This window comes from Anticarsia gemmatalis, chromosome 17, assembly GCF_050436995.1.
Source record: "Anticarsia gemmatalis isolate Benzon Research Colony breed Stoneville strain chromosome 17, ilAntGemm2 primary, whole genome shotgun sequence".
Taxonomy (NCBI): Eukaryota; Metazoa; Arthropoda; class Insecta; order Lepidoptera; family Erebidae; genus Anticarsia; species Anticarsia gemmatalis.
The window spans coordinates 12028160-12051784 of NC_134761.1; the positions used below are offsets into that span (position 1 = coordinate 12028160).

Consider the following 23625-nt stretch of genomic DNA (forward strand, 5'->3'; position numbering starts at 1 on the left):
TCTAATTTCGGTCCAGTTTTCTAAATACACCAACTGCAACAATAAGTTTGTAATCTCATATAAATGTATAAGATTACAAGGTTACATTTGCAGTTAACGAATTATTATTACTGTAGAAAATAAAATAAATAGGTGTAAATAGATACCTACTATATGAGGCATACCGGGAGGGGGTATAGGGTGGGTAAGGGTGTTTAGCCCATGAAACTGAACAACATTCCCATAGGAAAATACGTTGAATTATGAAAAAAAAACGTCTTTCCATACAAATTGGACTTATGTTCGCTTTACAAAAAGAAGTGAGATGCCATCAAAAACATTCTGTAAAAGCCTCAAGTCTCGCCGTAAAAAGTTGTAAGATCTATGTAATACCAAGTCGATTCATCTATTTAGTTTCTACTTAAAGGACCTTCTGTCTTATGTTATTACGTATGTTATTATCATGCCAATTTAAAAAAAAAATGCCTTTAAAACAAATAGATCGACTTGGTCATCGCAAGAAAACACAAATTCGCCATTAACATTTCAGGAGCATTAACTTCTCGTCGTGCTGTGTAGTGTGATACATACTAATAATCAAATCATGCGATGGCCAGGTCGGTCTATTTGTTTTAGAGGTTTTTTTTTTTTAAATTGGCGTGATAATAACATACGTAATAACTTAAGACAGAAGGTCCTTTAAGTAGAGACTAAATAGATTAATCGACTTGGTATTATATAGATCTCACAACTTTTTACGGCGAGACTTGAGGCTTTTACAGAATGTTTTTGATGGCATTACATTGTCAGAGACACGTTTCGATGCTCGGACTATGCAGCTATGTTTGAATTTAATAAATTTAATCACGAGAAAAGAAAAAAGGGGAGTTCTTTGTCTTCATTTGAGAACGTGATCAAGAGTGCTCTCATACATTAACTTCGTTTTATATCTCTCACGTTTCTTAACATCTGTTAAATATATATTCTACACAAAAAAACCAACGTGTCTGTATGTTCGCCACGAGCTATTGACATAAGTTTGAAACATCTCAGCTAAATAATAAATTACAAGGTTGAAATAATTCAAATAAAAAAATAAAGTTTCATATAATTTGTCTGAGAGTTTCATGAACATCAAAGTGTACAATTTAACGTAATAAAATTATTTCTATTAATAAGTACACGCTTCTGTTGTGTTTGTGTTGTTTGTGTCCAAGTCTTATTAGCCTCGAGGCCTTTGACTTGGCTGCCATCTTTATAGACAACGAATAAGGCCGATTTTTTGCCATTAAAATATTAAAACTTAGTTTAAATGGCAGGACCAGGCTTAATATAGCAAACCAGTCTTAATTCTGAGGAAGTTAGTGTTGCACAAACACGTCGCGTGGCGTCGTTTCAACGTCCCTGAGGCACTATCGATACGTCTCTGATCGTTTACGGACTAGTGAAGCGCATGAAACGTGCAAGCGAAAAATACTCTTAAGACTAACGTAGATTGGTACTTCATAAGTATGATAATTGCTAGACGAGTGTGTGTCGGTGGTCGGCGGTCGTTCCAGCTCTAACACAATAACTGCGGTGACGTCCGCTCAGCTCGCTCCAACACTTAGCGTGTTAGTGTTGTGTCGGCGCGGTCGCCGGCCGCGGAACTGTTCCTCGCTACTTGAGTCGTCACTGGCGTTTATTCGATTTGATCTTGCGTTGACTACTTTATAACAGTCGTGGAATGTTTTTTGGTAGAGTAGTGCATCGATAACGTTGGTGTTGTGTTCTCAATTAATAACAGGTCGTGAAGGAAGTACAGTTAATTACTTTCGTTAAAGTATAGAAGTCTTAAATATGCCCGAAGAATGACAGTTTCTTGTAAAGTTAGTTCTTAACTGGTGAGATAATGTAACAGTGTGTTCATATTGTGGGCAATGACATTAGGATCTTGAAAAAATGTAAACAGAAATACTGTAAGTGTTAGTTGTGTACAGTTATAGGTGTCGCCAAACATCTTGAACACAAGTAGTTATTTTAGAAAGCAAACTAAACGTAGACCCAGTGCAGAGGACTCTCGGTTGACTGTTCTACCAAACAAGCGATCGAAGCGCTATAGCCCTGGCCGTCGCGCTCTGCTATTCTTTCAAACCGGACCTAGAAATCGTTCCTTATGATAAAGCGAATTTGTTCAAGTTATTTGGCGGCAACTGTAACTGACTACTCAGCAGTTTCAAGTAGTTATATCGTTACATTCGAATCTTGTTTGTAGTGAAGTGCCGCGGGAGCGCGGGGGCGCGAACTCGACACGAACTCGACGCGACTCGACGCGTATCGAGTGGCGCGTCAATTGAGACGAGCACTCATTCGCGCGACTGTACACGTGACACCGACGTGACGCCTCTATCTCTCTGTACTCTATGAAACACTACGCCGCACATCTGTCTGCTTCAGAGACGATGAGCACACGTTCGACACACGACGCCATCAAATTAGTTGAGGAAAGTTCCAGTTATTTATCATAAAATAATAAATCTGTCATGTAATCTCATGAAAGTATACACTTGTTCTTAATGCCTATGTTCCTGAAAATAATTCAGTGAGGTACGAACGCGCTCAAGCATTAATTGAACTGACTTGGCGTGAAGTTTCTAGCGGCTCAGTCAACAAATTGTCGAAATGTCAATGCCAGATGTTCTTAAAATAGACAACGAGTGATATTTCCGACGCTAGTCCGACAAATCGGCGGCAACGTTTATATCTTAACGATTTTTATGATATTTCTGTCGAAATGTTGTATTGTCAACAATTATTATCGCTCTGATTGTTACGAGCCCTCCGTCCATTCTCACGTCTCCACTGTCCGCGGAAAATAATAATATAACACTGGGGTGAACAACCTGTAACTAGTTGTTGTGCTATTTGGCGTGTTATTGAACACAAACAAACAAACAAACAATATATAGAGGTACAGCGAGTGCGTAGTGGCGGCGGTGGCCGGTGGAGCGCTGAGTAATGTGCGTGTATTGTAAACACGAGGCGAAGACAAGCCGATATTTATGGAGTTATTTGCGTCGATCGCGGCGCATAAATCAGCCGAGCGAAACAACGGCCGCCGGAGCACTGCGCTTAATTAGCCATAACCGACGGCTTAAGGCCAAAGGATTTATACAAAATAATTTGGGCAATATTTCAGTTTAACGGGAGAAATTACCGGCGGATCGTGGACGATTACCACCGCCGCGCCGCACCGCGCCGCTCTCACCGCACCCGACGTCTCCATCGTCGCTGCCAGTTAATTAACAACTGCACCCGGGATACAAATGAGGTGAAGGCGGAACAAGCAATCTACATAATAGTGTAGTGGTGACCACTGTTGCCATCAAATACTCGAATATAATAATATGACTGTAGTTTTAAGTTACGCAGTCTATACATCAGTATTTAACAGTTGCTAATGTTTATTGAAAGTGTAGTGATAGCCGAGTGGTTTAAGTTGGCACCTCCCACGCAAGTGGTCGCAGGTTCGAATCCAAGGCAACACACCAATGACTTTTCGAAGTTATGTGTGTATTAGAAATAATTATCACTTGCTCTAACGGTGAAGGAAAACATCGTGAGGAAACCTTGCATGCCTAAAATTTGTTTAATACATTTATTGAGGGCATGCAAAGTCCCCAACCCGCACTTGGCCAGCGTGGTGGACTCAAGGCCTAACCCCTCCCCCTCGTTTGGGAGGAGACCCTTGCCCTGCAGTGGGACAGATATGGGTTATTAAAAAAAAAAAAAAAAAAAGTCGAATTGAGCGGAGTGAGTGGCGCAACCGGAGCGGCGACGTGCGCCCGGAGCGCGTCCCTTGTATAGCGATCCAACGAATGTACATATATATGTATGTGTGAAGGACTGCAGACATGTTGCAACCACGGCTTTACATTAACAACTATTCAACATCCTTTGATGTGAAATTGTTAAGCGCGTGAAAAACAACCCATGAATGTACTATTTTATAAAGCTTTGAATATGCTATTTCATAAGTTATATTTATAAAAGAAATTCAATTAAGTGAAGTTATTTAATTATTTCTGAGATATGTTTCGAGCTCTATCTGATAGGGGATGGGTACACTCAAGCGTGCAGTTGAGTGCAACGTTAATGACAAGATAAAGTAACCGATAACAGAACTCTCGTCCCTTTTATTTGGTCAAGTTTTTTTCAGAACAGGATAAAATTACCGGTAAAGTAAAGATATCTCTCAGGGAACCTGCGAGTAACGCGAAAGACTCTTCATTAGGTTGTTGTTGAAATATTTCATGTTTTCGGGAATGTTATTAGGGCTCACGGGAGCAACAGAGCGGTGTATAGATTTTGTTGCAGTCTAGATGTGGGTCAGACAGGCGCGCGGGGGGGCGAGGCGCGGGCGCGGGCGCGGCGCCCGCAGTCGCCGGCCGACGCTGAGCGAGCCGCGCGTGTATCTGCCTGTCCGCGAACGCCACACAGCGTTTGTATTAATCCTTTGTTCTTGCTAGTCTGTACGACGCACTGCACTCACTGTTGTTTAGAGCACATTGAAGTTTTCGAGATGATGGCGTGTAGAAAACGAGCAGTCGACTGTAAGTGTCGAGTGGTACAAGACAAGTGGTGTTTGAAATACTTCTTTATACAACACGACGGTAGGCCAGAATGTCTCATATGTAATGTAGAGATACCCGAATTCAAAGAATACCACTTGGCTCGCCATTTTAACACCAGGCACAGTAATACCGTATACGCTTACATGAACGACTCAGACCGAAGGAAGCACGCGGACGGATTGAGGAGAAGTCAGGCGGCGCAACGAAACGCGCAGATCAGACAGAACACTGCTCAGAGGGCGGCCACGCTGGCCGGCTATGTCGTGGCTTATAAGATCGCGCAGAAAAACAAACCCTACTCGGAAGGTGAGTTTACAAAGCATTGCATGACCGCCGTCACTAACTTTGTGCGTCTGGAGAATATCAACCTGCTCGAGTCCGTGGGCTTGTCTCAGGCGACGGTAACGACGCGGGTCGACGACATCGCATCTGACTTGTCCGCTCAATTAAAACAACGCATAGAGAAGTTTAAATGTTTTTCTTTGGCGATGGATATAAGTGCAGACAGAAGTGACTTCGCTCAGCTGTTGATTTACATCAGAGGAGTGGACGACGACTTCACTATCACCGAGGAGCTCGCTAGCTTGCATTCCCTGCAAGGAACGATCACGGGAGAAATGATTTATAACAAATTTTCCGAAGGTCTTCAAAATTTAAATGCGCCCATTTCAAAATTATGCAATATAACCACGGATTTTGTTCCAAATATGATTGGAAATATCTCGGGATTTTCACGTATTTTCCGGAACCAGCATCCCAATCACGATGTTGTATTTTTCCATTGCATCATTCACCAGGACGCTCTTTTTAAAGCAGTGATGGATATATCCCACGTGACTCGCGTCATTATACAACTAATTAGCATGATTCGCTCGCAGGGCGCGCCGCTGCCCCAATTCCAAGATTTCCTGATGGCGGTCGATGCAGATTACTGCCAGCTTCTTTACCACAGCGAGGGGAGATGGGCGAGCTGTGGCTATATGTTTGAGCGAGTCTGGAATATAAAAGAGGAAATACAAGATTTCTTAAAGATTAGAACGGAACAATGGGCTGACTTTAAGATGTACGTAGACAGAGATTGGCACACCGAATTCGCATTTTATACCGATGTGCTCGAACACTACAACAAATTAAATAGAAAGTTGCAAGGACGGAAGCACTTTATAGATGAGACTTGGGGATTTCTGAGATCATTTAAAGCTAAGCTTGTCCTGCTGTACAACAGCTTGGATGCTAGTGATTTGACTCACTTTACACGTCTACTGTCCATGGAACCGGTGAGTCCCGCCAAAATGCTAGCGTTCAGTGACATCTTGAAGAAACTCCACGCGGAGTATGAAACCAGGTTCCAAGATTTCTACCACATGCAGATGTCGCTCGATACATTTTCGATGCCGTTCAATGTAGACCCGGAGACTGTCCCCGCAGAATTGCAGTTGGAAATTATTGAAATGCAATGCAGCAACCATTTAAAGCAATTGTTCCTGAATACCTCAAAAGAAGATTTTTACAAAGCACTGCCGAAAGCTGAATTCCCAAAGATCACTGCTCACGCGCAGAAAATAATGGCGATGTTTGCATCCTCGTACCTGACGGAACACACCGCGTCCACCATCAAACTGCGTAAGAACTCGATGACGCACCGCCTCACCGACGAACAACTGTTCTCGCTGCTCAAAGTGACGTCGTCGCAGCTCGCTCCGGGACTCACCGAACTTATGTTAAGTCAGTTTCAAAATGTTGAGTGTACGTCACCAGCACCCGCCACCGCGGAACCTCCGAATGAGCAATAAACTTTCATATTTACCGTATATTCATATATTCAAACATGTAATACTTACCGCATTTACCCTTCATATTAATAAAACTTTCAACAATTGAAATGCATTTTGTTTCTATATTTTGGTTCACCCCTGAAACTACCTTTTGGCCGCCATTATAAATGTTAGCACACAATATTTAATTCAATATTCGAGCTTGTGAGTCAGTGACGGCCTGTAGTCATATAGCAGTCAACCGCAATATTCCAGTGAAAATAAAAGCTCGTATTTTAAAAATACCACTGCACAACTGGATGTTTCGCCGACCGCAACTATCGATAATCGATATATCGTGCTGGAGCCCCGCGCCGCTTAACTCCGGTTATAACTAATGAATCGATTAACGCTCGATTTCAATCGCAGCCGAGTGCGGTTTGCGTCGATTAAAAACAGTTCACTTTATCGTCCCGCGTTGCGTGAACTTGTTTATTATAAACCTGTATCATGTATGATGTATGCATGTGTGTATGTGTGTTTGAGGGAGGCTTTTTAGTTTATTTTCACTTTGACACACACTGATTGATGGAGTAACGCATTTATTATGTAGTTGCCCGCGCTTTGAGTATTAATTTAAAAGTAATGTAGTAGGTTTGTCTCAGAACTTCGTTGATATTCATATTCGTTCTCAGTCGTTAATATCGATATAATGGTGTGAAGTAAACTGTTATCAATGTCAAGAAGAGCCTAAACACACAAACAAATGGATATTTTGTGTCACCACTTAACTTTACACACGACGGGTTGGAATTCATTTACATGCTTTTACCCCGACACTTTTTATGAAAAATAAAATTGAGTTTTTAATGTAACTAGGTTTTAATTTGAAACTCCGGTTGTTTGCAGTAAGGTGGCGGGTTCTAGGGAGGCTGTTTGAAACATTTAGTGATAGAGCAATGATACTTATTATAACAGATAGTGATCTCTTTGTGTTGTAGTTGACATAGTGTGGTAGTGGTACTTGTACTGTTTCAAAATCAAAATAAATCATTTATTCATTTGGGTCAAATGCTGATACTTCTGATAGTCAATGATATTTGGTTTCAGTATACTTGCGCTATAATAAATCTTATAAACACAGTGTCCCACCTGCACAACATCAACTTTTTAGGAGAGCAATTTTTGGTGAGCTTTTTCTATAGAAATGACAAAACGAGACTAATTATTAAATGTTAATGTCTGAATATTATAATGATAGCCGAGCTCGTCGTCAGGTCACTTTGTTGCGGAATGATGACACATCTTTAACTGACAATGTATGACAAGTAATATTTTGTGGCGATGGGACGTTTCAGATAGTTCACAACGAATCATGAAGTACAATTTCCACTTTCTAGCACCTGGCAGTTACTCATAATAGGAACAAACTGGGTGGAGGTGTGTGAGGCAACCTTGTTCAATACTTACAAGTTCACAACTAATAACGTTATGTATACTGCAAGTTTTGAGAGTCATTACTATTTGCACTTGCCTGCCGCCGCGCCGCGCCGCGCCGCCGACTGAAGTACGAGCGTATTCATGTTTTGGTTATATCTAAAAAAGCTCCCGTCAATTGGTGCCACTCAATCTATTAATTTTGAATATAAAAATGGTAATAATATACTGGATAGCCCCATCGGTAATATTATAAAACCGTCCCTTGCTAACAGATAAACCTAATTTAATTTGCTAGCTACTACTTTGGTTACTTTCGTAAAATGTTAAAGTCTCTAAATTATGTTAGGTAACGCAGACACGAGTATATATTATTAACTTTTCTGAAATAAGCGTTTGCTCTGTATCGAAGTACCTTGTTCCCCAGAACCCTGCGATGTATTACATCGAAGGTTGCCGGAGCAATGAGGCGTTGCAACCAATTAATCGATTATATCCTATACTTCCCCAGCAATGGTTTACGTAACGTTAGAGGTGCTCGCTCCAGGCGCTCCTCACACTGGCCGCAGCTTCGACTTTTATAATGAAAATTGGCCTGTTAACTATACTTGTTAAAGTATGCTATTTGTGTTACATCATTTAATTGATTTAAATTGGTAATAAAAAGTTACAATAATCTGCATAAATAAAAATGAATCACCGAAATGTATGTACGCGCATAACGTTTGAACAACTAAACCTAATTGGATAATTATTTATTTTATATGTTTATAACTATATGGACAAGGTTTTTATGGGATTAATGGAATCAAAATTGTACTATATACCCGGACAAAGTGAGGTAATTTGACTAGTACAAAATAATTTTAGTTTCATTGCAATGAACATCACTGAAAACCGCCAGCCTTTAGTTTAATTCCGAGTCTAATAAATGTAAGTTTACATAACTTGTAATAATCGAAAAGTTTCACCGACACATAACACATCGTCTGTGTGTGTGTCGCGTAAAAAGCAAGCCTTGTGAAGGCTCACAGACGTCACAGTAGGACACAGTACGACACAGTGTGAATACGCTCCTACATATTGAACACGCGGCGGCGATCGCTCACAAACTCACTCAATATAGATTTATTAGCTCAATCACTCACATACTAAGTACCTACTTAGATAAGCCACCACTCCTACCGTCTGAAAGGTCAAGGGGGAAATATTTTCAATCCTGTACTTCAAACTTGTTAAGTAGGTTTATTTTTGGATACATTAACTTTATCCTAATTTAAAAGCAAAGCTTCGCCGGTAAGCGATCAGCGACGTTTACTACCTTTGACGTGGTCGCTCTGTGCGCGAGCCCCGCCGCGCCGTGCGGCCGCACACAGATACTTGAGTGTCCCCGCTACAGCCGCTACACGAGCTCTACGGGCGGAAAACGCACGAGTTAACTATAAATAAATCCTAACTTTGGTAAAAGTGGATACGTTTATGTTGCATTAAACCACTTTGACATGGGATCTCTTAGTAACCATGTAGATGAAAATCCTTATCTAAATAAACATATATTATGGTGAATTACCGCATAACATTTGTTTGTTGTGTGCGCGAGTTTCCTCCTCCGCGCCCCGGCACGAGACAATAGCTCGGCTCCGTCGCATGAACATCAAATATCTGTCATTTGTGTACGTTTATTAAATCACATTTATTATTATATATTTATTTTGATCGCTGTGCGGCGGGGCGGTGGCGCGGCCGGAACTCGCCGTACATCAAACGAGTTTTCTGTTACTGATATGTTACGACCGCGTGCGTGCGTGTGTGCGAGTCTGTGTGTGTGTGTGAAGTAAGGCGCGTGGGGGAGCGCGCGGGGTGCGGGCGGCGCGGCGCCGGCCTCCGGGAGGACCCGCGGGACCTGATATGATGCATCTGTTCTCTTCAATCGCTCACATAAAATAAACTTGTATGGCCATATTGTATATGTATATTATCTACTAAGCGTACGCTCTCGTCGCTCCCGCAGGAATTCCCGGCCCTTTCAGGCCGTCGATCGTTGAACTTCGTTTCGCGTAGTGCTTCAAATAAAGAACAAAGTATCGATAAATTACTCAAAGTATTTTTTGTGCGAGAGAACTCCCAGCATCCCAGCAGTCCCGCAGGATAAATCTACGCATTATGTTTAATGATCACACTTTTTACAATTTGCAAACTGATTTATGACTCACTAACTGTCGCCCGCGGCTCTGTTTGTGACCATTCATCTTTTATTTTCAGTAAAATATAATAAATGGGTAAACCCTTTTTTACATCTGTTATTTATTTAAATTATCACTGTGATGTATAGCGATGCGTAATACGTACACAACGTTTCTACTATTGTTAAAATTACCATAATGTATAGATATATAGGAGGAAGCAAATAAGCTTCAGTGTTTATAATAGTTAAGATCTAATAGCCTTTATGAAGGAATACCGGCGATACACGTACCAATAATGGAGACAGACACGCTTGTTGACTAACTGTACTCTAAACACAGCATTCCAAGCAAACATATTTATATACCTGTCCCGGGAATCAAACATAACTCTTTGTAACACTCACTTGCACTTATAATTTGCACTGCTATTAATGTACTTCAACATGTAAGGAATCATTGCGAAATTAGATTTTTAAGCACAAGTTCGCACAGTGCGAGCGTGAGGGAGTGTGAGCGAGTGTGACTGCTAGTGACTAGTGACTAGAGCGAGTGACCGCTCGAGTGAGTGCGGCGAGCCGAGTGTTTCCAAACGTATCAGCTCTCCGATAATGAAGGCGACTCGCGCCGTAAATTATACCTTATCTGTGGCGCTATCAGCCGCACAGCCTCCACCTCCCCTCAGCCCTGCACCCCGCCGCACCCCACCCCTCCGACACCTATAATATAATATCACTAGAGACCTGAGTCACCAATTTTTCTTATCTATTTTCTTTGATTACAAAAACATTAAGGTCGGTTATACACCCCGTCGACCCAAATCTGCTTTTTATTTCCCTCTATCGGTTAAATACCGAAGGGAAATAACTTGGATCTAAGGTTCGTGGCCACTTTGTTAATGTGTTGCTGTCTATTCCCTGCTGGATATTTAGCCTTGCGACGACTACCTGTCTTCTACTAATGTTTATTTCAACTGTTATTCATGTTATTACTTTATTTTTAAATTTAGCAAGTAATTTTGCGAGGAAATTAAGGTGACTATTGCAATGAAGAGCACGTTGTGACAATAACACAATGTTAGAGAGGTGGCGACGTGGTGGTTGTGTGCGACGCGCCAATACATCTCTAGTAACAGCGGTGTCCGCGGGCGATATTAACAATTTTCACCTTTAAATTACAAACGATATCACAGAACAGACACTTATTGGATTACATTTAGCGAAATTGTATAAAGGACGTCTCTGGGACGTTATTACTGTGCTCTGATTACATTCTCTGGAACGTCTTATAAATACAGCCGCCGGTCGCCTCCCGCCGCACCACCACCACCGCACCACCGCCGCATCCAATCAAGTTTGTTTTGATTACGAGCACCGATACGATCTGGCACTGATATCGCATCTCGGTCAATTTACTGTTATCAGCGAGGAGTAGATCGTGCCTGCTTATCAGATGGTACCTGCTCATATAAAAGAGATATTCAATGAGCCGCTACAGTAGATACCGCGGGGAGGGCCGGCCGCTCGGCGACGAGTCAATTAAGTGCGGCCGGCGGCGGGGGGCGCGATATATCACACGAGCCGACTAATGGGGCGGAAGGACGCGCTGCCCTCGCTGCCCTCACGAGCCTCACAGCTCTCACAGCCTGCATCACACATCGCTTATCGATTGTCAGCGTGATTTCACTTGCCCAATGTTCGTATGTAAGGTTCCAATAACTAAGTATACATCATTGTTATACGGAGAATACTAAAACTTAATTAATACTTTCTAATAAATACTGGAGTAATTTGCATTGATGAATAATGATGTGAAGTTCTGAGGAACAGCACGAAGCACGGTGGTGCGGCGCGGCGGAGCACGGTGAACACACGAGCTTGTTCGCTGATAATTACTTGATGTGTGTTGTGTGTTCAGTACCTCACTGTGTTCATGTGTTCATGTGTTGTGTCGACACACCACGCACGATGCTCAACTTTTATAATTGCTTTCAGTTTCTTCACTAATTAGGAAGTGAGCTTACACACGTCTCAACGTACAACGCTTTGATTTAGTTTTAAATGTCAGCACCGAGTTCCCTGCGCCTACCGTCTTGTGGTGTCAGCACTGTATACAATTTGGTTAGGAAAAATATCAAACCAACTTGATGACACGTCGTATACTGCACAGTGTACCGTTTCACAAAATAGGCATTATGTAAGTGTAACAATGCAAGGTTAGTATTTTATGAGCATAAAGGAAATAAGAAAGATTTATCAGCAAAAGCTAATATCAATATATGGTTGAAGGCGGCGCGGTGCAGCGACGTCGGCGAGGAAGCTGCCTCTACTACAATGGGTGGCGAACAACATATTACACGAACTTGGTGCGGCGCTCGGAGCTGTGACGTCACACGCGCACCCACTATGAAAACCTAATACCACGATGCCTTCGATCGTTTTGTTATCACAAGCAAGAATATCGGATGACATACATATCTACCTACTAGATACAAGAACAAAACACCATTACAAGCTTCAAGGTACAGTGAAAAACAACAAAACAGTTCAAAGGAGAGAAAATCTCATGGTTGTTTAATGATTGCGGCTGTAATTCAGTATTCATGGAAAACGTAATTAAATCTTAACTCACCAACAACGTTGTGAACATACTCGGCACGTGTATCGCGACAAATAACCTCGCTTTTAATACCGATTTTAATTAACAAAAGAATTACTGGAAAATATTTTCACAGAATAAATATGAACAGATCAGTTTTCCGTTGTCGTCCATCGTCGGCGCGTTGGTGGAATAAAAGCGAATATTAAGCCTTCATACGAGAGGCATTTTTATAAAAACATAACAATCTCGTATTACAGGAGGTGATGTGTGACCGGTTAATTAAAAATGTATAAAAATAAACAAACGTATCGGATTAAGCCGTCCCCGTCCCGCGCGGCGCCATGAATTTGCTTTGTGCTTATAATCCCGTTATTAACGTTTGGTGAGGCGTATTATTGTTGCCCCGGACCGTGGACGCACATTTATTTATTCTTGTTTCACTCCATTGACAGTTCGCACGTAATATTCTGTGAATATAATGTTGCAAAAATATAACCCGAGTATCTTCTAAGTTTGCACATTTGTATCACTTTGAAAGAAGCTATCTCTACTTTACGGTTTCCAACACTAAAGGAAAGCCACTGCATAGATCTCTCGCCGCAGAGCACGCGACGATACAAACTCGAGCCATACACAGAAATCCCCTTCTTTAGCGGCTACAGCACAATGTTGCACACACACACACACACACACACACAGACACGCAGCTTAACCTAATTCCTAACACGAGTAAAGACAAACGCATACAAGTGTGTGTGTAATCTGTCAGGTTAGTGATGATGATTCATCAGAGTTGTTCGCGCAAGTGTGGCAAATACACGCAACATTCAGGTCACGCGGCGCGCGGATTTCTCGCGAGCTCCATGAGCGAACATATTCGATGCTAACTGGTTGAAATGACGCGGACACGGCGCCGGCCGAGACACGCGTGCTTAGCACACATCTTGTACGTATGTGAGCGACGAATAGCAATTGACTTCCATGATTAACTACGTTTTATCACTCCGAGTTGAACGCGATCATGCATTATTCGGTTTGTTTGACGGACACATTTTATTTGATATTTAAGTCCTGTGTAATTAAATTACATGCAATAATATAATATAACGAATACGAAACGCTTTTTTTCCTTTGGGATGATACCCAAGTAAAACGTTTGTTAACCACAAACATAATTCTATTTTCATTTCTAATATTTTTAATCGGGCTTTCTATAACTTCGTAGATGAATTAACATTATACAGGACAATGTATTCTCGCAATTATATACCAATTAAAAAGTATATAGTCTGTTTAAAAGAAAACTCTATTGTTTCAAAGAAATCCGAAAAACGGTGGATACGAAGTAGTTTTCTTTTGTTTTCCTCAGTTACATTTACCGGCAGTGAGCGGCGGAGTAGGGGGCGTGCGGGGAGCGGGGGAGGGGGCAGTAGTCACCGACACGTTACAGCAGGCGCGTGTTCGACAATAAGGAAATGCATTTGAAAGTCTAATTCAGAGAACATTTGTGTTTAAATGCAGATTGGTGGAAATACTCGGCACGCCCGCGCACTCCCGCACTCCCGCACTCCGCGCCGCACACTCGCACAGATAATATCTTAGAGGCGCTTACCTAATGCCTTAAAACGTTTGGCCTCGTTACAGCCGTATTGAGGAAGGAAGCTAAATGAAGCTGTTAGTTCCTAGATTGTTTCCTAATCCTTGCAATGTATTGCATTATTATACTTAAGCTCACAGCTTTGTGCCTAAATCATTGTAGATAGAGTGGCGCTACTAACTTATATTATTATATCTTATAATATAATGACCATTATTTCCTTCTTCTAGAATTGACTAAAATAACCGCTGGGCACTTCACAGAACACACAAGCCTCATGCACAAAGCACAGTTCCACACGACACTGCTGCACATGTATGGAATAATAGGGTAAAAATGAATTTTAAACATTTTAAATAGTGGATAAAAAATAATCATGAAAGGTATTATTCTCATGAATAATGATTATAGTCTACGCTACACCGTGTTAGTAAAAATAAATTATAGATTTATTTTTACTAACATCTATACTTATAATAAATCTGTAGAGAGGTCAATTCTGTACATTGAATATATTTCAAAAAAAACCAATGGGGGATGTTTAGTAACGGATACTGATACCGAATCTGCAATTTATAATTTTCTTTTCTGTCTGTCTGTCTGTCTGTCTGTCTGTCTGTCCTCCGTCTGTATGTGTCGCTATCACGTAAAAACTACCGGATAGAATGCGCTGAAATTTGGTATATGCATAGAATAAGTAGTGGAGCAATTTCCAGGATACTTTTTATCGCATAAAATTTCATAGATTTTTAGATAATTGAAAAAAATACGTAGAAATCGTTTGAACCTGCGTTTCCCTAAAGAGACCATAGATGGCGTTGCAATTCATTTCACAACATTCGCATATAGTTAACGCGGTGCCTTCCGTATCGATACCTGTTGTTCTCACCAACCAATAGATGGCGTTATAGTCAACAACACAGCATGTTTTTCCTAATTAATTTATTTTGATTGCTTTATTGTAAAAAAAAATACCTTTTAAACAGGCTATACATTTATAAGATTTTCAAACATAAATGTTGTATGATATATTACACAAAAATGTTGGTTTACGTGGGTCCGGTGCGCTCGGGATATACTAGATGGCAAACCGAGTAATTTCGTTTGTTGTCGCCCCAACTAACAGATGGCGTAGTAGTTCGTATCACATAACCAAATTTATTGGTTGCATTAAGGAAATAAATTGGATAGCTGTGAAACAGACTATGTGGTAAGTTTTAAAAAATAAACAACGGATGATATATTAAAAAATAATTACGGGTTACGCGGTTTCGGACGTATCATCGCAAGTATACATTATTACGCGTGTGAAGAGCTCCGGCGCAGATAGGTCTGTTTGTACCTGTAATAATATTCTGAATCCTGACGGGTAAGCAATGGTCCGTCTATAATAAGGTACCTATTATATTTTACAGTGTAAACTGGTATGGATACAGAAAAGAGCGGGAAAGAAGGTAACCACAGGAAATCAGGCCTGCCTGAGCCTGTGTCACATTGTGTGCCCTTCGGGTCCCTTTCGTAAATAACCATTAGATGACAAAAGAGTTGTTAGCATTTTTATGTGTAGGTGTATCGAGTGCTTCGCAATTCGCGTAGTCAAACGAATAAGCAACAGTACGAAATTCACGCGAGCGGAGCCGCACGGGTCAGCTAGTATGAAAATATCATAATAATTAATGTTGTTCAACGAAACATTATCAAAACAAAATAAAGAGTCAGCGCCTGCGTTGAAACAGGCAAAGTAAACAATGCCTATTCAGCCTCGTCTGCATAAAATTATCCAATATAGATTTTTTAAATAATTTATTAAAATTCAAATAGAAAGAATATTTTATTTCAAAATTCGAATTTCGAATTGCCACCAAGTGCGCTCCAGCAAATAATATAATTTATTAAATTTTATTTTATTTTAATGTTTGGTGGAAAATGGCGCCATTGAAGAACACAGTTGTTGCAAAAATCCGCTAGGGGCGCTGATCAATATTTTATACAAAATTTCTCGATAGCTAGTCGGTAGTTGATACTCGATAGTTATACAGAATCGCGCTACGGGGGCTTATTACGGTATGACGTCATGCTCGTACCGTTACACTTGACATGACAGAATTCCATGTTGTTACAAAACAGATTCCACTTAACAATTTCACTCCTTATTATTCAACGTTGAGGTGATTGTCAAACAGTGACGACCGGTGGAGAGACCCCGGGGCTGACGTAGCTCAATGCTGAGCTTGGTTCCTGCTTCCAACGGCGTCTGTCTGTCAGGTGTTTGACAGCTGCGATATGTTTCTTGACCTTATATTATTTTGCTGTAGAAATTGAATTGTCGATCTCATAGTAGCGTTGTATCCACACTGTAATCAGTGTGACTTCGAGTACAAGTTTATAATTCATGTGGATTGTGGCATATCTTGCGTGTCTGTGTGTGACGTACAGTAGGTACGAGTGTTAGTAGTAAGACGTCAACGGCAGCTGATCGAGCGCCCCTCGTCACCGCCCGAGAGCCGCACACACACACACACACATAATACATATACATATACTATACTGTACTTGACTGTGGGTACTAAGTGAACACAATGGTGGTAATCTCTGTGATCCTACTTATAAACACGGAACAGACAGCGCGCATACGTTATATTAAGATATGTACATCTTACAATCTGCTATTGTATTCTCAATCGTCATATACTACGTAGGTATTATGTGTCTAATCATCAGAAACTTTCCAGATATCCATGTGCTTTTTATACATACATTCCGTCCATGTTCATCAGAAAGTAGAATTCTCGATGTATAGCCCTAAGTAGTCGGCTCGCGCCTCATTCCATAAAGCTTGAACCGTAATTGGCAGTGTAACATTAACGCCCACGCCTTCAAACTAAACACTCATAAAAAAGGCTCTTCGCTGAAATAAAATGAATTGCAGATAACGATCAAAGAACATTTTAAAGTAATGTCGGCCATCTATTTAGAATTCAGGCAGACTGGCCTGAATGATGCGCTCTTAGATATAGCGTTATAAATGCTTCTGTCCAGATGTTGGCCCACTATCCCCCCCCCTCCACGAGCCCTGGCATTCTTCGCCGCAGATAAAAAACGAGCTCGGAGATAAGTTAAAAGGCAATTTGTTTGAACTTGAATAAAATAAGTAGCGGTGAGTAAAATATGACGCGGCTAATGTACGCACTACGCGCACTATACATGTTGTTAGTACTTACTGTATGTACCTCTACTGTATGTAGTGTGTGTAGAGGAAGGATCATAACGGTTATCGTTGCGGTACACATGTTGACTGTAGCTGATGTGAGAGCGGTTTGTTAATGGAGACTAATTAGTACACGATACGACTCTCACACCAACTATTAAGTCACTATGTGTACTTATACTAATCCATATTGTACGAATATCTCCGTCATACGTGTGTTACTGGTTACACAGCTAAACCAACGTAAAATATTAAATCACGGGAAACAATAATTGTGCCACTCCGCAACACAAATTTATACAACAGTAAAAAAACTAGTGTTCAATATGTCTTCACCCGGCTACATAGCAACATACTTTTCTTTTCTCACTCTCTTCATGAACCGTCGACTCTGTATTAACGCTTGTCATGAACGTGAAATGTAAAAATATCACACATCTCCTATAATGTTACTTAGAAATGTGAATATTTGGCAAATAACACCAATTTAACGAGAACATACCACCTTAGTCCATTAAAGACATGTAATTGTTGATCGCCGCCGCGTCGTCGCCGCGTCGTGGATGCAGCGCACCTGTGTGAGGACATCGAGCTACAACTTATTAAGTTATTTGACTTTGACAACTACACAGCACAACTTTTATAATTAAAAAGTAAATATTAATTTGGAAAAGTATTCGTATGCAAGAACTGTTAGGTATACTAATATAAAGAGTTATTTATTTGCATGTCCCCGTAAAATATATTTTTATAGACTATAGCCACATGCATAAATTATCTGATCATCATGAAATCAAAACGATAAACGAGATTGAAACTGTAAGACATATTTAGTTGTTGAACTAAAACTCGAAAGTAAAATATACGAGAATATCGGATAAACAACACTGTAAACTAGCCGAACACAATAGTTCGTGGAAACATTCTCGCAGTGGCCAATATACAGCAGTCAGCTGAATTATAACACACTGACACTTACACGATGTTTAGACTCATTTGAGCGGAACTATATCTCTGTGTGATGGTTGCAGGTTGTTTATTGTGCTAATCATTTTTCGGTTTTGTACTGAAAATATAAAGTAAAGTGTTGAAAATTGAAGATTTCCTCGATATTATCATAGACCTATAACTAACGCAGCCTAGATTAATTACGCTCGAACACCAGTTTCGGTAACAGGACAGTTGGTGTACTTTCACTATTAGTTAATCTTAGTAGTTGTCGCGCCGGCCCCTACTCGACGCCTGTCGGAGCGAGCCCGGCGCGAGCCCGGCGCGTCCCCGGCGCGTTCCCGGAGCGACGTCGCACGGACACGAGCCGTTCATAGCACATTATACAAGTTGGTAGTTCATTACGACAGCGGCTGGCACTGAGCTCCCACTGTTTGCTACTCAAATGAATTCGCTGACCGAACCTATTAATATCTTTGGTAAGCTCTCACTGATAGCTTCGGATTAGCTTCCATCTTCACTACACTCACTTAAACTTAGCGCTATCGCTCCCTGATACTTATCATTGTAGTTATAATTTGTTGTACGGAAGTATGTCAGCTTGTAGACGTATTATTGTAAGTATCACATACCTGTGTCAGTTCATGCGTATAATTACAATATTACACATACAGCTGGAGCTCGTCACTCGTCGCCTGTGATAATACTGAGTATAGTGACGTCACGTACATACACATACAATACGTACAATACATACAATCTCTCGTTTGTAATCAAAACATAAGCTTTGTTCATTACTCACATTGAATATTATAGGTGTTGTTTGATGGTCGCTGCCACTCGCTGCTCTCCGAATACAATCAGTGCGTCGTCACACAGTACGAGTAACTGGCATGTATAGTAAGTGTTACTGCATACTCGTATTATATGCATGTACGTAGTATGAAGCACGAGGCAGCGGCGTCGTCCGCGCCCGGACGTACAGCGCCTCCCGTCCAAATATCCTCGTAAAACTAAACATAAAATATATCAGTTTTATTTTTAAAAGTTCGCATAAAATACCTATCTCAGTTTTATTCGTATGACGGTTCATTTTATGCGATATGTCGCTTACGTCCCGTTTTATTATGAATATACTTACTTTTGCGAACTGATTCGGAAATTACGGTCAAACTACTACGTATTTATGTTTGAGAAATTTATGAACGATTTCAGTAGATGCGTGACAAATAATAAGATTGTCTTTCAACATACTCACTCCAAGGATGAGTTTTGTATCGCACGCTTTACGGTCATTTATAGATCGAGAACGCTAACAGCAAAAAAATATTAGCTACGCGTGGAAATCCTATCGCAATCCCACTATATTGTAGTGATGACACTCTTAACCACTACGATAGATTCGCAAAATGGCACAATTTGATTGTATTTTTACAATTTCATTGTTGTCTAACTCTCAAGCTAATTCGGATGGTAAGCAAAGCGAGTCGCGTGTACGTGTTAGTATTGTTAAGCTAGTTACGTAGTTACGAGCACAAACTGATTCTCAAATAGCCGAGACACGGCGCGGCGACGTCGCGCGGTGTTCTGTATCTTATTATACGACGAGTGTCGCCTCGCTACTACTCGCAGACACTCGTACACACCGCTCACAGCCGAGCTGAGCTGAGCCGTACTGAGCGAGGCACGTGTACTCTCCTATTACACAGATAATCTAAATTGAGACTTCCATTACAGTGCCGTATTAAAGCAAGCCTCGCTCTAACAGAAATAAAAATAAACTTATATCTTCAGTATTCCGAGCGATGCTTACCGTGGTCGAGTGCGATATGATTTATTGTTACGAGTTCGGTTGTTGCAGTTATGTGTCTAACTCACGGCCTACAGCGGGCACTGTGCCTGCAGATATTGGAAACATTTGGAGTGCTAACGTAAACTCTCTGGAATGAGAACCGATCTACTCTGAACTACTCCACGCGTATGTCACTGGAGTCGTTGGTTTATGTAGTTAGTTGTGTTGTAGTCACCGGTAAAGGCGATGTAAATAGTCCGTCCCTGCATACCGTTCTACCGCTAAACTAGTTAATCTCTGCGTGGGTTAAAGCTTAAACTTTCAAACAAATACCTGTCTGAGCTACCTGTATAAAAGAACAAGTAAGTTTATGTCGGCTCGTTTCTTTTCACGGGACGTCTGCTGCTAGAATACGTGGCCGATCTATTCTGTAAGACTCGTAAACTGTATATTTTATATCGATTACGTTACGATTCACCGGCTCAGATACGTTGAGTGTGTCATTCACAGTTAGTCGTCGAGTTACGTAAGTATTCGCGTGGTGTCTCCTCGCTGGCAATATGTGGCGCTCGCACTGATCGCACTGATCACTGGAGGTTAGAGGCGGCCTCGTGTTATGTAACGTCTCGTTACGTGCTTACTGTTCACTGACGACTCGCGCGTTTACAATCAAACGAGCTAACACACGTGATAGCGACTTTTATTCTTGCTCATTACGTGCCAGTGTTCACGTCTACCCATTGACAATTTTACTCTAATTTCTTCTTTTTGACAACATTCTTACATTTTTGTTGTTTCAGATCTATTAAAGATACTTGCCTTCAATGACATTATAAATATTGTCGTAAGCGCTTTGTATAGTATAATTAATCGCAAAAAAGTCTATACACTGTCATGTTAAGTAATAGTGCTCTCAAATAGTTTGCGCAGTAGCAGTAGTGAGTGAGTGGTAGGTCGTGGAGGTTCCGCCGCACGTGTCACAGTGCACGTGCAGGCGCGGCGCACACTTGACTCCTATTACTTGATCTCACTTCTCACTGCACCGAGCTACGAGACGGAACTTCGACACCTTACATTTGTCTCGAGCACACATACTTGTACAGTTGAGAGCCAAATAGAATGTAAAGTACGTCTACTTAGTTAGTCGCAGTTATTTTGATTGAACACAACTGTTATTAATAATACAGTTTGTTCGTGAGGTTATTTATACTACTTAGTAAACTGTCAATACTAAGGCGAATTATTCATTAATTTTAGATTTTTTGAGACCATGGATAAGATTTTAGTATGTTCACAAAGTTATTATTCCTTGGACACAAGTCGTTTAGTAACATACATTTAACTGCCATCCCGTAAGAAAAAATATCCGAAATATTTATCAAACAACGGACAAGTGAGTTGTTTGCAAGAGTATCGTATGACAAGATAGCTTGTGAGTGTGCACTCGTTCTGCGTCCTGTACAGTCTTCCCACAATACAACGTGTTGCCAGTGGAGTGCAGCTCGACTGTCGATCAGTCACAGTGCAGCAGTACTCCAGTACAGCCGCGCCACCTGCCGCCGCGACCACTCTTAGCTACTTTTGCTACATCATTTATTCAGGTCAAAGAGCAATGTATTAGGGAGAAATACAAATCAAAATACAGTGATTTCCATTACACGAAATACTGTGTTTATGAATTAACGTTCTAATCCGGCTTAATATAAAATTCTACATGTGCGCGTCGAGACGAGCGCGAGCCCTCGGGAAATAAGCGCGCGAGATGTGTTCTGTGTGCGCCGCGCCGCGCTGTACCGCGCCGCGCCGCGCTGGGCCCGCGGTCCCGCACGTGATGTATTTTATAATTCCGCCAGTTAATTCCGAGCAGGCTGTCGACGCACGTGCTGCACCCTGCACCTACGTATCTCATACACTATGTGGAGTTTTACACACTCCGCGTGAATTATTAACAAGCCCGGTCGAGCTCTACGTGATGACGTGAGTGTGCAGTAGAAGGCGGCGGTGCTATTATTCCACGCACATTTGCCTAAGTAATGAGTGAGCTGCACAAAGGTGCTCGCCCGCGCGCCGGTGACGTCGCCCACGTGCTCACGTGACTCCTGCAGCGCGCCGCACATCTGCATCACTTAATAAACAATTATTCTCACATTTCCGCGTTTATCCGTTATTTATTGCGCTTAAATAAAATTCGGCGTCGCGTCGCTGAAAGCTTTATTGAACTGAAGATAACATCTGGAACATATTCGCGTATTATTTCCATACAATCGTGTGTTTAACGAATTTATATATTCTGGCGCGAACATTTTTATGAGTTTGTATTTTATGCGCCATTCTCGGAATAGTAGTCGTGAGATAAATAAAGGTGAGTGTGCACGACGCCATGCTAATATCTCACAGTAATATGCTGTGCCGTGCACTGCGCGCTGCGCACTGAACAGTGGAGAGACTTGCATGACTTAATAATACACAACATTGTTTCGTCTCGACGCAGTTATTATAAAGGATTAATTTGTAGACGTTTGATATAACACGAGTGCTGGAGGAATGCCGCACACAACACACAACACACAACAGACAACACACGACACACAACACACAACAGACACTATCGCACAATGTGAGAGGAAGCGGCGCGACATAATTGCGGTTCCGTAGTTATTACACAACATATCAAACGTTATATTTTGAGCAATCTCCACATATTCCGAATTAATGTTGTGAACACAAAGACGGCATTAAAGGGATTAGCGCGCGGCGCCGGCGGCGAGCGACGCGGCCACGTGACGGAGGCGTGACGGAGACGTGACGGGGACGAGGCGAGAACGTGAGCGACACTGAAATGCGGCTGTGAGGCATCAAGCTCAGGGACATATAAATACATATACAAAAAGTGATTGTCGATTCTGGATAAGTATGTAATTGTCTATCCACGGTCAGGGTGTAGACGTAGTTACATTAGTCGATATAACACCTACGCCGTACACAATATAAAACTAGGTACTTTAAAATTGAATAAGACGCCGTCAAAAATGAATAAAACTGTAAAAGATGCACAAAACCATTTTCTTGGTTTAACATTTATTTCTAAATTGTCATGAGCTCAAAGCGACTATCCATCTATGCACTAATTACGTTAAAATTCCTATACCTAGGTACCGTGCAGTGAGTGCAAGTGAGCGTACTCGTAGACATAAACGACAATGACGTCACAACGTGTATGAGTATAACACGATATCGGGAAGCTATTTACGTCTCGTGTAAGACGTTGCACTGGATTCAATAAACGTCAGAGGCTGTTAGTGAGGATGTGGAGCTGTGTGGTGTGTGATAGTGTGTGTGGTGTGTGTGATGTGTGTGGTGGTGTGTGGTGTGTGGTGGTGTGTGTGGTGCGAACGCGGGGACCTGCACGCCTGTCATTTGTGTGTGAGAATAACTAAGCCTCCCGCTTAATTGATTATACTAAACAGTGTTCTATCAAACTCAATATTAGGGTCAATACTATAATCCTTAACT

At 41.4% G+C, this 23625-nt stretch overlaps 1 protein-coding gene across 2 annotated transcripts; it reads left to right on the top strand.

Moving 5' to 3' along the window:
- Window positions 1-1587: 1587 nt before the first annotated feature.
- On the top strand, window positions 1588-6496 carry LOC142980089 (general transcription factor II-I repeat domain-containing protein 2-like). Of its 2 annotated transcripts, none has more exons than XM_076125388.1 (2): window positions 1588-1937; window positions 2234-6496. In XM_076125388.1, the coding sequence occupies exon 2, from the start codon at window positions 4541-4543 to the stop codon at window positions 6383-6385; it is 1845 nt and encodes a 614-aa protein (XP_075981503.1). In that variant the 5' UTR covers window positions 1588-1937; window positions 2234-4540; the 3' UTR covers window positions 6386-6496. The 2 variants fall into 2 exon arrangements, with proteins under 2 accessions (XP_075981503.1, XP_075981504.1); XM_076125389.1 differs by having other exon boundaries at window positions 1588-1847.
- The last annotated feature ends 17129 nt before the right edge of the window (window positions 6497-23625 follow it).

Coding starts and splice junctions, on each gene's coding strand:
- LOC142980089 (XM_076125388.1), top strand. CDS start 4,541: ATGATGGCGTGTAGAAAACGAGCAGTCGACTGTAAGTGTCGAGTGGTA.